Source organism: Etheostoma cragini, chromosome 21 (assembly GCF_013103735.1).
Source record: "Etheostoma cragini isolate CJK2018 chromosome 21, CSU_Ecrag_1.0, whole genome shotgun sequence".
NCBI lineage: Eukaryota > Metazoa > Chordata > Actinopteri > Perciformes > Percidae > Etheostoma > Etheostoma cragini.
The window spans coordinates 14,070,411-14,083,934 of record NC_048427.1 but is presented as its reverse complement, the minus strand read 5'-3'; the positions used below and the strand labels follow the sequence as shown (position 1 = coordinate 14,083,934).

The window sequence follows — 13,524 nt, the reverse complement described above, 5'->3', positions numbered from 1 at the left end:
GTTCACTGGCAGTCCTGCAGTCCTGTGTGCAAAATGGCCCCTATAGAAAGACGTTATCGTATGTTGTTAACCTAATGACTAGAGAGCAGCATATGAGTGGTGTATCAGTTGGTGGAGAGCGGTTAGTATGTGGTCACCGCCTCAGCTTGATGTCATTTTCTACCCTATTTTATTTTTATATACTACCTCATCTGTTATTCTTCTGTCTGCTTTCCCTCACTGATCTTCTCATGTTTTTCCTTTTTTATTAATTTAACATTACAATCAAATTGCATTTGTGTTTGTTTTATAACATCTTTTCCCGTTTTGTTTTCAGTCCTGCAGTTGAGGCTTCAGCAAAGGCGAACCCGGGAGCAGCTGGTGGAACAGGGCATCATGCCACGTGAGTATCAGCACTGCCAGTTGTCCATCACTCACAAACAGTTAATGTGGTGTGGGCGGGTGTATGATAACAAACTGGGACCCTGATAGCTGAGATAATAAACATGCTTGCTCTAGTTTTCATCTAGATCGTTAGTCTTTGAAGTTGTGCTCAGACTTGTGCATTGATGAAGTCGTTGTGTTGCAGCTCTGAAGAGCCCGGCAGCTTTCCATGGCCAGATCCGCAGCTTGGAGAGAGCCAGGGTAAGGCTCCCATGTTTGAATTAAGTGCCAACTGTGGACTTCTTGAGAAAAAGAGGAAATGGAGCAAAAAAGAACAGAGCATGACAGGACTTGAATTTTGAGAGGGACAATCAAACTACTTGATTACCTTGAAAATAGCCCCTTTTTTAAATAAAGTGGTCTAATACCACATACCGCTGTCTTACATTTTGTTTGTTTAAATTCTGACATGTTGCCATCTCCCTCTCCTTTCTTCTCGCTTTGATGAGCCTGTTACCAAAAACTGAATATGCCAAGGTTGTGTAAATTGAAAAGCTGAAATCTAGTAAGCAACTATGCTTGTGTGATAGATTTTTTTCCGTCTATGTACTCTGTTTTCGGGCTTCGTCTGAATGTTATTAATAGAGCAGGCGGGTACAGGTAATACTTTTGAATCACAAGACAAGATCTCAATGTTTTAAAAGCACAAACTATCATGTCCTAACAAAGTAACACAGCGTTGACAGAACTGCTATAGCTACTAATCACTGTAGTGACAGTGTGACTGTGACAGACAGCGTCTTGCTGTTTGTCAAAAAGACTTGAGAAGCACTCGTTTTGAGACCTCAACATTTTCTGTCAGATGATATTTAGGAATTTTGTCATATCGCATACTACGGACCAATCAACCTAATATTTTTCTGCACATTTATGACTGTATGCTCAAGGACCTATCGTATTTTTGTGTGTGAAATGAATGCACAAAATGAATTAATTTGCTTAGTGTGAAGTCCTTGAAAATGAAAAAAACTCCTTAAAAAGTACTTAAAGCCCTTAAATTTCGTTTTGCAAAGTATGTATGAACACTTAATTTAGACGATGGACTGACTGTCCGTCTTTCTCATTTAGACCGAGAATTTCCTCAAGCACAAGATCCGCAGCCGTCCAGAGAGAGCAGAGCTGGTCAGGATGCACATCCTGCAAGGTATTGGTGATTTTCTAGTTCTCACAACAAACACTCGTTGTATTATCTAATGGTCCTTGAGGACATTTTTTAAACATCATAGAATTCAAATTGGCACCAGACACTGTGCTATAAACTAGCACAGCAAACAAGAAATTTACAAGCTGCAAGTATACAGTATGACTTCTATGTGTGGTATTTGTGTCTTTTTCCTCAGAGACCGGAGCAGAACCCTCACTACAGGCCACCCAGATGAGACTGAAGAGGGCCCGGCTGGCCGACAACCTGAACGAGATGTTAGCCCAGAGACCCGGCCCCATGGAGCTGGTGGAGAAAAACATCCTTCCCGTGGATTCCAGCGTTAAACAGGCCATCATCGGTGAGAGACGTGGCAGCAGTGATCATATAGCGGCAAATGTTGCCATATTAGACAGCCTGTGCTTTTAGAGAATTCCCTGACTTAATGAAACCTGTCAGCAGAAGAAGTCATTGTTTGATCGACCATTTAGGGAATTGGAGAGAAATAATGATAAAAGTTGGGTATTACTGATGAAGAGATACAAGAAGCATTGAGTGGTTGAATGCTGGCCTTTGTTGTTGTATCTTAGTGGGTCAGGTGAATTATCCCAAAGTATTGGATGAAGACAGCAATGATGCCCTGTCCCCGGAACAGCCGGCCAGCCAGGAGTCTCAGAATTCTGTCCCCTCTCCCGTGGAGAGCAAAGTGCCAGAGATGCCCTCTCCAGCCCCAGCACCACCACCACCACCACCACCACCACTACCACTACCACTACCACAAACACCCACTACCATGCTACAGGTCAGATACAGGAGTAGTAGTACAGCTGTTTGTGGATGCCTGGCCTAATAGCTCCAGGTTTTTGTAAATGAATGACATTGATATTGGACTGAACAGTGATTATAAGACGTCCAGTGTTTGCTTTGCAGTTATGAATCTTTTTGTTTTTTTATGTTTCTTCAGGCCTTCCCAGTTGCTTCACAAGCAGCAACAGACTTTATGAAAGCGATGTCTACCATTGAGCAGCCTGCCAGCCGCCCAGCTGTCACTCCTGCACAGATATTCACCACAGCTGCTCCTTCCAAACCAGGCCCAACACTGGTGAAAGTAAGAGATTTCTTTTCCACCTCTAAATATAATATAACCTCATACTGTAACATTTGAATGCTGCTGGACAAACCATTTGTTTTCCCTGTTTCCTCCCACTGCAGCAAAGCCAGCAGAAGTCTCCCTCAGAGAAGAGCCGCAGTAAGAAGGGCAAAGAGCCCAAGTCCAGGGTGAAAAAGCTCAAGTACCACCAGTATGTTCCCCCAGACCAGAAGCAGGAGGCCAGTGAAGCGCCCATGGACTCCTCTTATGCCCGATTGCTGCAGCAACAGCAGTTGTTCCTCCAGCTGCAGATCCTTAGCCAGCAGCAGCAGCACTACAACTACCAGACTATATTGCCAGCACCCCTTAAGTACGTATATGTAACACATTAAAACCAATAAGAAAAAATATCGTAATTGTATCGTTTAATTTCGGGTTTGGCTTGCTTTCATAACCCTAAATCTAATCGCCTGAAAGCAAGCCAAATATAGTTGTTTTTAATGACCCAGTGGGCCATTAGCTAGTTTCCAATAACAACTCTGCATCAAATCATATCAATAAGTACAAGGATGTTGTTTCGCCAACTGCTGTCTTCATAATCGTCCTCACAGCAGCAGCATGGCCAAGCTCTCTTTGAACTACTGCACTGTGGTTTGGTTGACTGGCTTTGTTAGTGAGGCGCAGGGCACAGGATGGATGGTCTGCTCATATTGAGAACAGATTTCCTCTCTCGGTTTCCTGCCTTTCTCTCCCTCTTCAATGGTCTCTCCAATAATACTCCTTTGTCCACCTTCCCTCTATCTCCCACCTGCTTTTCCTCTTTTTCTGTTTCTTATTCATGTGATGTGGAAGTAGTGTGAATTATTTCCCGACGTAACAGTAACCTCATGTTATTGTCTCTTTCTCACTGTAGGCCTGTGGCCGAGGGTCAGAGCAGCAGCGCCGGCAGCCTGCCAACCTCCATCGTGGTATTGCCCAACGCTCCTCCACCTCCCCCCGTGACTCCGGCTCCGGGTCGTCCAAACAACTCGCTGTCAAACCGCAAGCCAGGAGTGTTGCCTGCCAACCTGGAGGAGATGAAGGTATTTGGAACCCACTTGTACTTGCAAACCCCTCACCACCAGCAGCTTAGAAATGAAAGTTAAAATTGTAACCAAAGGGGAGAAATTACCCTTTCTTTGCCCCCCCCCCCCCCCCCCCCCCCCCCCCCAGCTGTTGAAACTAAACATTTCTAGATATTACCTATGTACAGCAATGTTTTTTATATAAATCTGGTAACCCCACATAAAGATCTAACAAGGATTTGTCTAGTCATTTGAAAGTTTCATAAAGCAATGATAACCTGAGGGCACAGACTTAACATTTGTTAATTTCTTTAAATCTCATTTTTGTGGTTGCTTCACTGATTACAATCCAGGAAGTGACTGGCCCCGTCAAGACATAGTCGTAGTAAAAGGTGAAATTCAGAGGTGCTGGATGGCAGATCTACAAAAAAACTTTGCACAGAGCCAGGCTAGCTTTTTCCCTGCTTCCAGTGTGTGTGCTAAGCCAAATTGTTGAACTATTCCTTTTAAAATCTGTTGCAATCCTCCTCTGGCCAAAATCTGGTCCAGAATTGATGACATGATAATACCTTTATTTCTCTAGGTGGCTGAGCTAAAACTGGAGCTAAAGCTGCGTGGCCTCCCCGTGTCAGGAACGAAGACCGATCTGATAGAAAAACTGAAGCCTTTCCAGGACAATCACTGCACCTCTTCTCCTACCACCACCACCACCTTCTCCTCCATCCCCATGGAGGTCACCACCACCACTAAAACCCCCGCTATAGTTTTTCCAGTCCAGCAAGTTGCTCCAGAGACCATTAACCCCACACCGCCGGTCTCACCCATTCCCGCTGATCGCTCCACCCTCCAGCAGGATGCAGGCAAGTCTGAGGCTGGAGCACAGAGGGGGAGCTCACCTCTCCCGTCTTTCCCCGTCCCGGAGGAAAAGGACAGGCGGCTCCATGAGAAGGAGCAGCAGATAGTGGAGTTGATGAGGAAGCTGGAGCAGGAGCAGAGGTTGGTGGAGGTGCTGAAGATGCAGCTCGAGGTGGAGAAGAGAGGCCAGGGAGGCTGCACCGCTGACCCTGCCTCCGCGTCTCCCAAACTCACTTCTGTACCGGCCATGAATCCTGTTCCCACCGTCCTGAACTCGAACGTAATAAAAATGGAAGGTGCAGTCCTGTCGAACTGTTCATCCACCACAGCTGCAATCCCCAACTGTATCCTGGGCTCGCAGACCCTCGCTCCCCTGCCAACAGTGGTGAAGTTGGAGGATGTGACTGTTTCTTCTGTCAAGCCGCTCCAGCTCCAGACCCAAACCCAAACCCAGCTCATCAACCAGATCCAGCCCAAAGTACAGCCCCAAATAACCAACAGCCCAAAGATCCTCTCCCAATCACAGAGAAGTCTCAAGCTTCAGACCCAGCCACAGTCCCAACCTGCAGCCGCCAGCCTGCAGCAGTTCTTCATCAGCCACCCAGGTGGGGTGTCCCAGGTGCTCGGTCAGCCTCAGACCTTATTAACCACGGCTGGCCAGGCTGGGAGGATCCTCCTTCCAGTCTCACTACCCAAAAACGCTACTGCAATCCAGCTTCCAAGCTCCACTGTCAGCCTGCAGGTAAGATTGCAATAAGGTAGAGTGACATGATGTGTAGTGGTGTCTGTTAGAGAACTGTTTTACCTGCTGTAGGCACTGACACATTGAAAAACTGAATGTGTAGACTCACAATTATGTTCTTACACGCTCTCCTCGTATCTCAGCCTGTTCTTCAGGCCACAGTCTCAAATCCAGGCCTGGTCCAAGCCTCAGTTCCTCAGCTGCAAACCACTAAGATGGAGACAGCACCCAGCCAGCAGTTAACCAACCACAACCCATTGCTACAGGTCAGTCATGCCACGTAGTTGGATGCATTTATTTGGGAAATTATGCTACAGTGACTTTCACTAATGTTCCATTTTGTCTTGCCTAAAACAATAATGCTTATATGCAACTGTCCTATGACAGTAATGTGTCCAGTCATGATGGTAACTGGAGCAGTACTGCTGGAGCTGATGATTTTTTTTTTATTATTGATGAATCTTTTAAAATTGTTTTATTAGTACTAATTTATTTATTGTTTGGGCTCGATTACAATTTCACAGAACCAAGAACCCAAAGATATTGGGTTTTCAAAGACGTTACACAGAGAAATGCAAAATCCTCACATGTGACAAACTGTAACCAGAAAGTGTGAGCATTTTTGTTTGATAATTGGCTTAATAACCCTAATCGATTGTTTCAACAGCATTGCTTGTGAGATGTGGGGCATGATATCTTTTACCACAACCATTACTCTTCATTTTGTAGCGCACAGCTTGTAAATTAGTCATGATCACGTATTTACTTTCAGATTTAGTTTGTTTTACAATTCAACAGTCAAGGGGGTCAGCCTTGCGCCACAAGATATGTCGTAACACTATTTCCACTACTGTAGCTCCATGTGAGAGCTACAAAGTTGTGTGTCCTACGGCCTATTTGCTGAATCTTCCGTTCCTACTTTAAAAACAGCACTGATGTTAGACTCTGCCTTGTGTCTTGACAGACTCTGACTATGTGCAAAAACACCTTGGAGAACCAGACTAGGCCTGAGATGAATCCCCAGTGTTTCCTGAGGACCTCCCCAGAGAACAGGGTCTCTCCACGGGCTTCACCCAACAACAACATCTCCAACGGACTCCTCAATAAGGTTTGGATGCTGAGATAATTTACTATTTCAGTTAAACAATTTTCCCAATGTAAGCATTCAGAGGGTTCTTTATTCTGATCCTGTGTTTTTTCCATCTCTCTCTTCTTCTTAGTCTCCTTCTCCCCAGCCTACCTTCATCCTTCAGCCCACCTCCCTTGTTACTCAGCCTCGCAAGACTAGAGAGCCTCCCCGCTACGAGGATGCCATCAAACAGAGCCGCAACTTGCACAGCAACAATGTTTCACAGGTTAGAGACGCACCAGCCTCAGCCCAGCTCACACACCACTAGGCACCACTGTATCCTTCACACTAGGAAAAAAGCTCAAAAACACATAAGACTATTTTCAGTTTTCTAGCCATTAGGAATTCTTTTGCTTTTGGTGAGCAACCGCAAGTTTCTTGATTAAGTTTACTGTCTTTTCAGGTTCCCACGGCAACCAGCCAACAAATGGATGACTTGTTTGACATCCTTATACAGAGTGGAGGTAAGGAAGTACCCGTCCAGAGCATTCGGTTTTAATATGAGCAAGTTTTAGCTTTCTAGTCTCAGGGAAATGCTGTGTCTTCAGTTTGTGGTCATTACAGCTTAAGTTAACAGTATTTGACTTATTATGACTGATATCCACCTTTTAGATATTTATGTTGTCTTGGCTAATATGACAGAGGCCACAGCAACATGTAGACCAATAATTCACAATCAGTGATACTTGTACCTGCAGTTGCCAAAGGGTAACTTGGAAGATTGTTGAGTAGCTCAAGGAATTGGAAAACAATTAAAATTGTTGGTTTAACTCTCATAATATATTTATATATATTTGTTTATTCTCTTCTCTTCCGCCTCCAGAAATCACTCCATTTATCCAGCAGGACCCCCATATGTCTTTCACTAAGACAATCCCAGTCACAGCGAGCATCTCCACCCTGCCGGTCAACACCGCTCTCTCCCGGCCACCTCCACAGATCCAGGTGGCTCCTCCGCCCGCCCCAAGCCCCATCATGGACCACAGCCTGCCCGGCCTCTCCTCGCTGGCCACAGACAATCAGCTGGAAGCCTTTCTGGAGAACACACTGGCTGAAACGGCGCCAGCGTCAGACCCGCGCACACAGGGCCTGATGGAGGAGCTGCAGGCCCAGCTGATGGAGCAACAGCCCTACTCCCCCATGGACACATCAGACCTGTCCTTCTGTGATTCTTCCTCGCCCTCCTCGCTCAACATGGGTCTGTCTGACCCGGGGCTGGACAACATGGAGTGGCTGGACCTCACCATGCCGCCAGGTCCTGCTGGGCCACTCACACCACTGGGGATCCCAACGGACTTCCTGGACACACAAGACCTGCAGCTGCACTGGGACTGACCGAGTGGGTGGATGACAGAAAAAGAAAGACGGTGTCCAGAGAGAGGCAGAGCAGGTCAGTCAGGACTCAAGAGTGAGAGATGAATGGATAAAGAGAAGAAGAAAGGGATTTGGCGGCCAGAGAGAGGTTGCATTTTAGCATGTTAAATAAGGAGAAGACATGGCATTTCTGGGCCATACCACTCTCACCAGTACATCCAAACCACCGGTAATATTCCCACTATAGCACAGTAAGAGATGCTGTACAGACAGTGCACTGATTCAAGTTGAACTACAAGCAGGAGTTTGCACAGCTTTAAAAGACACCCACTAATGGCCGAACATCTACAATAACGTGGTCACTAAAGGTGATTGTGGTCACCCATCATTTTAGTGATAAAGATTTTAAGCAGGCTAGGCTTTTACAGTGTCTGATGTCATGATTTTAGTGATCACATGATTACAGAGCGGAGGAGACGGAGCCAAACAAACACTGTTCGCTCAGACAGTTTATAAATACTCTTTAAACCACACTAATACAGCTTAACTTTCCCTGGGACAGCACCGATTGCTGATATTACCCGTTTATTTCTACTGGAGGTTCAGCTGGTGGCAAACGCTGCATTTATTTTACTATGTAAGCACAGTAACTAAATGTAAAAGGGTGGAGGTGGTGTGATGCGAAGGCGTTTGTTCCACTGAAGCATACTGTGCCGTACCAGGTCATTAAAGCTGGTCATTACAACACAATAACTGTGTCATTCTTAATGACAGCTCACAAGCTCCAGATGAAATCTAGTCGTAATAAACTTAGATTCGCAAGAAAAATGCACACAAGGCTTGGCCTGGGACATCAGTGCGTCATAGTAGTTGGTACTGACTCAGCCACTAACCACTTCTCCCAGGGAAGCTTAGACTAAACCGGTCCAAGTCTAAAGTGCTTGACAGTTTTTCCTTTGTGATTGGAAGCCAGACGTGCTCAGTCAGTCCCTGAGCGGAGTTTTAAAGGGATTTCTAACCGAGAGGAGGCCAGTCCTCTGTTCACACTGCTCCAGACTACCACGTACTGTACAGTACACGTTTGCTGACTAATCTGATTTGTTGTATCAGATGTGACTGTTTTCTTCTGTTGTATCACGACCCTGCGGTCGAGCTGACGAACCAATGACTGTAAAGAACAAAGACTTCAGTCTGATGACGAGAGGAGGGAGCTCCTCAATCTGTGTGAGAGCTATGCACTTAAGAGGCGGCGAGCTCTGGGGACGCGCCTTAATCACCTCAAATCAAGGAAATGTGAACTTTGCATATCCAAAGTAATCGTTGAGATGAAGTGATCAATACAGTTGTGATCAACGTAAAGATCATGTGGCCAATTGCTTCAGAGATACTCCAGTTGTTGTCCAGGTATCTTGTTTTGAATGTAATTTTGAAAAACAGAACTTTACTCACAAAGTTGGCAGCTTTTTTTTTTTCTTCCAATAGTGAACTGACTTATACAAACGGTGGAAAGGGAACAAATATCAGTTTATGAGACATGCAGACAAACATCCCGAATAGGTGTGGAGGGCAAGTTATATCAAGGAATACAGATGTCTTTGGAGAGGGTGTGTGTGTGTGTGTGTGTGTGTGTGTGTGTGTGTGTGTGTGTGTGTGTGTGTGTGTGTGTGTGTGTGTGTGTGTGTGTGTGTGTGTGTGTGTGTGTGTGTGTGTGTGTGTGTGTGTGTGTGTGTGTGTCACAATATTGTAAAGTAAGACTGATGAAATAGCTTGTGATGCGTCAGCCACTGTGGTCTGTAGACCAAGTTAGTTTCCTGACCAAGTGGGCAGAAGCAGGCAAGTGTGTGTGTGTGTGTGTGGAATTGTCTTCCTGTCTTTTGCATGTCCACCCGTGTCTCTGTGTGCATGATTGTATTCACGTTTAATCTCGGGCTGTTTCGAGCTCTTTCTCAGCCGTCGCCCACAAGTTGTCTGAAGAAACTTTGATGATATCGATGAAATCAAATCATTCGACATATTTAAAACTTCCCTCTTCAAAAGGCTTCTGATGACTGTTGACTGTTTTCATCTGTGTTGTTCAGTTGGAGTCATCCAGTCCAAAAATGCACAGACACCTTTAAGGTGGGATACATAGTGAAGAGGGCTTAGCTACTTTTAAAGCTGTCATAATTCCAGATGTTTATTTTAACGGATTGCATCATGTCCCACTTGCTGTTCCTTTATAAACCTAAGTATTGAGTTACTGATTTAGTATCTCAGTTTAAGCTGATGTTCTGGGATTGATGCACTCTCACTGTATGGCACTTTGATATACGATTCCTTTTTTTAATTGTCTTTTTATTTTTTTTAACAGTCATGTCCAGTTAAATTTTCAGTTTCAGTACATTTCAGCCACTTAAATCTGCCATTGCGTCCATTGACACTAGAGGGCGCCTCTCTTCTGTTGTGGCACATTTTCAGGGTCATTTCTACCAGGAACAAAATTTAAATGGGGCTTTTTTTTTTCTCTTGCTTTTTAAATGTATTTTACTGCCTGTGTAATGCTAAATTTCTGTACATCAGCAATACTTCGGAGCCCTTTATGTCAACACTGTCTTGTCAAAGATGTATGATGCTCTTATGGCTGCAGTTCTACATTTATCATCAGATCAGATGGATGCACCCAAATCCAAAACATTTGACCATCTAAAAGAGTTGCGTCTAATACTGCCCAGACCCTGGGCTGTGTAGTTATTTTAGCTGTTTTCCCTCATGGGCACCCCTGGTTTTTCTTCCATCGGTGTTCTCGGTCTAGTTGTATTTCTTTTTTTTTTCCACGTTGCTGCAAGTTTTAATCCCACGTGGGATTAACAGTAAGATATCTAGTTGATTCTTGTGTATCCTAGAAGAAATGACTAGATCATATTTTTTTCTTTCCAGTCTGTCACCTTTAAGGCTCTCATATTTAATATGTTGTTGCCAAAAAAGGCAGTGGATCATACTACCACACTTTGTTTATTTTCTCACTTTTTTGTATCCATATCACCTTTTTTCGGAGGGTGAAAAGAAAAATCAATCTTTTATTCAGCTAATTTAAAAATGTCGGAGAGGATTTCATGTGTATATTTTTGGTTTGCAGTTTAAAAAAAACTATTTTTCATATTAGAAATGCACACACCTCTTGGCTGCAGTAAATCTACACATGTGTGCGATTTACTCAATGTGACACCACTTAACATTGATTGATATACTGTACTGTACAGTTAGTCAGATCATGCCTTGATTTTATCATTGTAACAACCTTTACTACAACGCAATACAGTTTAAAAGGTCATTCATAAGTTCAGCAGCACTTAATAGCTGAGTGGTTGTGTGAATAGCCCTCTTAATTTAGAGGTTTGTGGAGGCGGAGTCCATCTGAAGAAGGGCTAAAGGGTTCTGTCAACTCGTCTACTTTTATAGTGGATGGTAACAGATGTTGGTTCGGGCTTCCCCATATCGACTTCAGCTTGTCATCATTCATTGGAATTTTATCATCAACATTGTACATGTTTTGGTGGAGAAGACATTTTATAAAATCAATATATTTTGGGGAAATTTACATCTTTCATTGTAGCCGAGTCTCCATCTCCACCTGCCATGCCTCTTGTTGTTTGTATGCCATATGTTTTGCACATTGTGTACATATTTCTATAGATGTAATGCATATTTTTCTACATGTGTAACATCCATGGGTTCTTTATTTTGTAAATACTCCAAAAGATGTATATGAGTACTGTATGCCTTTATGTGTCAATAAAATGTGTTGTACTGTGAATGCCTCTGTTAGAGTTAATTACATAATAATGCACAATTCTTTATAAAATGTATCACAAATAGTATTTCAAATAACTGGCGTGAGTGCAGAAACAGAAGACACAAGCAAGGCACTACATTTGAATTGTGTCATGGCTGACAGTGTATACAAACAGTCCTTTGTCAGGTTACAGGTCCCTATTTGCATATTTTCAGCAAGGCATTTCCATTTTCCTTTGAGATAACATATTCCCAGGTTTACTTTCCTTAGACCAAGTTGTCATGGAGCTCATTAGAGTGTTGACAGACAACCCACAAAGCTGTGTCCTAATACCAGCCGAAAAAAGGGCATTGATCCTTTTGAAGGGGTCAGTTTTTCTAAAGGTATTAGTATCTGACACCTTAACTAGTCTAGACATTATTAAAGTAAGTATTGATTTGAATGGCAGTGTTTGCATTTGCAAGCTTAGAGCGTTCATGTTATGCAGACATTCAGGTGGGCAAACTGAGGTTGACTAGGTTGGCCTAGGTTGGCATAAGTGAGCCTTTTTTACAGTTTGTACCAGCGCTGTACTTGATTCCATGCACATCGCCACGATCATTGTGGAGTCTACAGCAGAGGCCGAGTCCCAGACAGCTCCTAGTCCACAGGAAGTTGTCACTCGAGCACATTCGTAGTGGCTCATACTGTACGAATAGCACCAGTGCTGTTAATATAGTAACCTCCAGGTCAAAGTGGCTGGTGGATGTGTATTTTTGCCTGGCACTTGGGACACTGGTGGTGGACGTCCTTCACACGGCTCATGAAGAAAGGGATTAAACAGCAACCTGCGACACACCTGTGGAAGAAAGGGAGGAAGAACGAGAAACAGGCCGCAAGGTCAAACGTTTTTTCATCACAACACTGAGCTATACAACAACTAGTGTGTCTTTAAAACTGACTGTAAATCACTTTCGATAACAGTGGACAGCTTAAACACACCGCCTAATCACATTACAGGCTTAATAATGCAGACAGCAATATCTATCTAAAGTTTGTTGGCATTGGCTTACATCAACCACCATCATTTCAGACCAAGTGAGGCTGTAGAAGCAAAACCTTTTTCCCCTATGCTTCAAGTCTAAATGCTATGCTAAGCTAATGTCTTATTGCTTTAGCTTCACATATAGCATGCAGACATGAGACTCCTGCCAAGAAAGCGAATATGCAGGTTTTTCTTTCAAAATGTACAGCTTCTTTAAGACTAGTTTTAACGCTGAAGTCTGGCAACGTAAAAATGTCTACAATCAATTGGTCTCCAGAAAGACATACCCCATCATGGTGCACATGTAAAAAAGCAACCACGTAGTCTCGCCCACTCTGCTGCTGGTTTCTGTGAAGACAGTCTCTTCACAGGATGGACACTTGATGGCCGCTGGTGTTTGAGCCAGACTTTCCACTTATCCACGAGAGAGACAGAGAACACTGTTACTGGCATGTGCAGATGTAGACAAATGCATGTCTGATGGGTTGTAATTATAATACACAAGAACCTTCCAATATTTAGGAAGTACCAAATTGTCCAGTGAACGAAACCTCATGAGCACAGTGGCAAGTATAGTGTTAAACAAAAAAACATAGTGCCGTATGTTGAAAAATTAAATCTTAGGATAGTATGTTGAAAAAAGTCACACAAAAGTCAAAGTATGGTATGTCTAAAAAGGTCATACTATGGTTGGGCAAAAGAAGTCATAAAAAAGTCATTGCATATAGTATGTTGAGTATGGTTGGTGGAAAAAAAAGTCATTGCATATAGTATGTTGAGTATGGTTGGTGGAAAAAAAAGTCATTGCATATATTATGTTGAGTATGGTTGGTGAAAAAATGTCATAGTATGGTTTGTTGTAAAATGTCAAAGTATAGTATGTCGAAAAAAGTCGAAGTATAGTATGTTTAAAAAAGTCATAGTATAGTATGTTTAAAAAAGCCATAGTATAGTATGTTGTAAAAAAGCC

At 43.5% G+C, this 13,524-nt stretch overlaps 1 protein-coding gene and 1 long non-coding RNA gene across 4 annotated transcripts in view; one reads left to right on the top strand and one right to left on the bottom strand.

The window, feature by feature from the left end:
- Positions 1 to 11,551, top strand: part of mrtfba (myocardin related transcription factor Ba) — a 29,220-nt gene extending 17,669 nt beyond the window's left edge. For 2 of the 3 annotated variants that reach the window (XM_034860238.1, XM_034860236.1), the window contains 14 exons: positions 317 to 382; positions 569 to 624; positions 1,492 to 1,567; positions 1,764 to 1,925; positions 2,155 to 2,366; positions 2,529 to 2,672; positions 2,777 to 3,024; positions 3,568 to 3,736; positions 4,302 to 5,315; positions 5,459 to 5,581; positions 6,280 to 6,423; positions 6,536 to 6,670; positions 6,848 to 6,908; positions 7,268 to 11,551. In XM_034860238.1, the coding sequence (XP_034716129.1) occupies positions 317 to 382; positions 569 to 624; positions 1,492 to 1,567; positions 1,764 to 1,925; positions 2,155 to 2,366; positions 2,529 to 2,672; positions 2,777 to 3,024; positions 3,568 to 3,736; positions 4,302 to 5,315; positions 5,459 to 5,581; positions 6,280 to 6,423; positions 6,536 to 6,670; positions 6,848 to 6,908; positions 7,268 to 7,779 (3,122 nt within the window). In that variant the 3' untranslated portion in view covers positions 7,780 to 11,551. Of the gene's footprint in view, positions 1 to 316; positions 383 to 568; positions 625 to 1,491; positions 1,568 to 1,763; positions 1,926 to 2,154; positions 2,367 to 2,516; positions 2,673 to 2,776; positions 3,025 to 3,567; positions 3,737 to 4,301; positions 5,316 to 5,458; positions 5,582 to 6,279; positions 6,424 to 6,535; positions 6,671 to 6,847; positions 6,909 to 7,267 lie in introns of all 3 variants that reach the window. The other variant, XM_034860237.1, reaches the window with a different exon arrangement.
- On the bottom strand, positions 10,583 to 13,042 carry LOC117936829. The gene is made up of 2 exons (XR_004655033.1): positions 12,842 to 13,042; positions 10,583 to 12,368 (listed from the first exon to the last, which is right to left on the bottom strand). It is a non-coding gene; the product is annotated as an uncharacterized LOC117936829 (long non-coding RNA).
- Between the last annotated feature and the right edge of the window lie 482 nt (positions 13,043 to 13,524).